This window comes from Apis dorsata, unplaced genomic scaffold, assembly GCF_000469605.1.
Source record: "Apis dorsata unplaced genomic scaffold, Apis dorsata 1.3 scaffold_169, whole genome shotgun sequence".
NCBI classification, from domain to species: Eukaryota; Metazoa; Arthropoda; class Insecta; order Hymenoptera; family Apidae; genus Apis; species Apis dorsata.
Genome location: NW_006263457.1, coordinates 1168531 through 1171141, shown reverse-complemented (window position 1 = coordinate 1171141; position 2611 = coordinate 1168531). Strand labels below are relative to the sequence as shown.

The 2611-nt window shown below is 41.0% G+C and overlaps 1 protein-coding gene across 9 annotated transcripts in view; it reads right to left on the bottom strand.

Moving 5' to 3' along the window:
- Positions 1-2611, bottom strand: part of LOC102673940 (whirlin) — a 92654-nt gene that overhangs the window by 27696 nt on the left and 62347 nt on the right. For 6 of the 9 annotated variants that reach the window (XM_031509696.1, XM_031509697.1, XM_031509698.1 and 3 more), the window contains one exon: positions 1725-1879. The exons of the other annotated variants lie outside the window; for them this stretch is intronic. In XM_031509696.1, the coding sequence (XP_031365556.1) occupies positions 1725-1879 (155 nt within the window). The remainder of the gene's footprint in view (positions 1-1724; positions 1880-2611) is intronic. 9 annotated transcript variants of the gene reach the window in all.

Sequence of the window (2611 nt, the reverse complement as noted above, 5' to 3'; positions counted from 1 at the left end):
CATCCTCAAAAAAAAAAAAAAAAGAAAAAAGAACTCGATGGAAAAACCCTTTGGTAAATATTTTCACCTTCGAAATCGGATTAATCCTACCTCTTTCACGCTTTCCAAGCATAAAAACTGCCCTCTCTCCTCTCTTTTCGCCCCTTCAGAAGAAGCAACACCATCTCTATCCCGCCTCATCGATCTACACTTTACGACGCGCTCCCTTGACCGTACGTGAAAAAAAAAAAAAAATCCAGGCGAATCAATCGAACGATCCACCAGTGAGTTGACCGTCGATACGCCATCCCCTATTGCACGCGAGTCCACCCACGCGAGCGAGTACACACAGGGTACACGAGTACCGGGCCGCTATTTGCCTCGTCCCCCCTGCCACCCCCGCCGTGTGTCTGCTTATCCGTGTACATACCTGCTGCCAACCAGGTGGCGTCGAAGGGGGTGGCCGGTCAAATGCGGGAGATAGACGCTAAAGCCAGATCGAGCCTGGTAGGAAATGAAATATCGATGTACCTCGTGTATCCGACATAGAAACGCCATTACAGCTATCCCTGCTTACTGGGAATCCTGAATCTTTTCTCCTTCTTTCTTTTCTTTCCTTCTCTCTCTCTCTCTCTCTCTCTCTCTCTCTTTCTTTTTCTTTCTTTGTCTCTGTCCTCTCGATTTTCGCTCCTTTGTTTGGGAGCTGGATTCTTGGGACGATTGGCATTGGGGATTAATCCGTTAAGGGAATGCGTACGCGCGTGGATGTTGTTGAGAACGTTTGTTATCGAGGAAGGGAAATTTTTGGAGGTTAGAATTTTTTTTTAACGAAGAATAGGAAGAAGAATTTGATAATGCGAATCGATCGGTTTCTTGAAAGTCGATAAAGATGGTTTTGATTTGATGACGAGTGAGAAATTAGAAGATTCTAAAATTTTCCTCTAAGTTAAGGGTAGAAAGTAAGAGTGATAAGGGAAGAGGATCCTGTAAGTTCGGAATAAAATATCTTTCGACAGAATTATTTTTGAAATACGTTTCTTTTCTGTTTGGAATGAATTTTCTTTCTTTCTTTCTTCGAAAAATAAATATTTTAAATATATTTCGGGGAGCAATTTGAAAAATTGATCGGAATTACCGTAAGAAAAGGAAATAATCGGGCATTCGAGAAATCGGTCCGCAACGTGTACGCAACGAAACGATTCGAACCAATCAAGCGACAGTGGTGTCCTTAAAGCCACTCGATGTAACTCAGTTACGTCTCAAGTGTAACTGCAAACTTTACTCTGAATGGCAAACTTGAACGCTCGACTTGGATTTTCTTGAACTCGCAATGCAAATTAAATATCACGATCGTACGGCAAATTTCTTCGTAAGTGTATCTTCTCTGACTGAAAGAATTTCCAAAAAATTTCTTTATATTTTTTACTTATAACTCTTATGTCGATATCCAAATCCAATATTCTTTTTTAAAATAAAATCGAAGAAAAATTTCTTCTTATCCTCGCATTTCCAAAGTTTTCCAAATCCAATTGTTATCGATTTCAAAACTCTGAGATTATAATTTTATTGATAGAAAATCCGTTGCAAACGATGTCAACAATTTTTGTCAACAGACATAAGAGATAAGAAAGGGGAAAAAAAAATGGATAGAATATATACAAGTTGTCTTCAAGAAAATCAAGAGAGCCTCAAGAGTATGAGTGAGAAATGGGAAAAGATTCTCGTTTTATTAGAGCCTTCTCGACCTGGTCCTGGGCATGTCGGCCCCGAGACCGCTGTCCTCGCTGGGTGATCTATATTCCTGGTTATCCCTTGGCAGGAGAGGTCCTGTCACTCCTAGAGGATCTCCCTCGACGTCCACCAGTCGTCCCGGACGGCAACAACCACCTTGCACACCCCTCTGCGAGAAATCACCAGATCCCATCATGCTGTTCGCCATTTCGTCGCCATTTCTCAGCCCGGTTTCGATGGCCAACGAGCAATTTTATTTCCTCCTTTTTCACTTTAACCCAATCAATCCATTTCCCCCTTTCATTCTTAATCTTTTTTTTTTTTTTCTTTTTTTTCTTTCGATCATCCGATCGAATTTCTGATAAATCGTTTACCTGTTACTCGATTGTTTTAAAAAATTACCAACGAATAATAGAAATAGAGAATTCGAATTTTCTCCCCTTCCGGGATGAATCGATAAGAAAAGTAAAAAGTAACGAACGAAGCATAGATGAATAAAAAGAAGAGGAAGAGAAAAAAGAGTGGAAAATAAATTTCCAAGAAGAAGCAACTGAAAATATGAGAAAAGCGATAGCTTTGGCCCCTTTGGGAAATCGTTTATGGATTCCCTTTTCCACGTAAGTCGGCCGATCGATCTCGTTCCTATTCGTGCCAATCCATCGAAAGACAGTCAAAATTATCGATTAATCGGCCACAAAAGCGTCTATATGCCAATTCACCGATGATCTATCATCGATCCGTCTGGTGATATTTGTCGGCGTACGGATAACACTTGATTTACGATGACTTCCGGTTCCTCTCTTCCGTTCAAAGATCACGGAACCGGTGAATACACGGTCCACGAACCGTGAAACTGTACGGGCAACTGTTCGTCATTAATCAAGCGTCATCGATTTGTCGA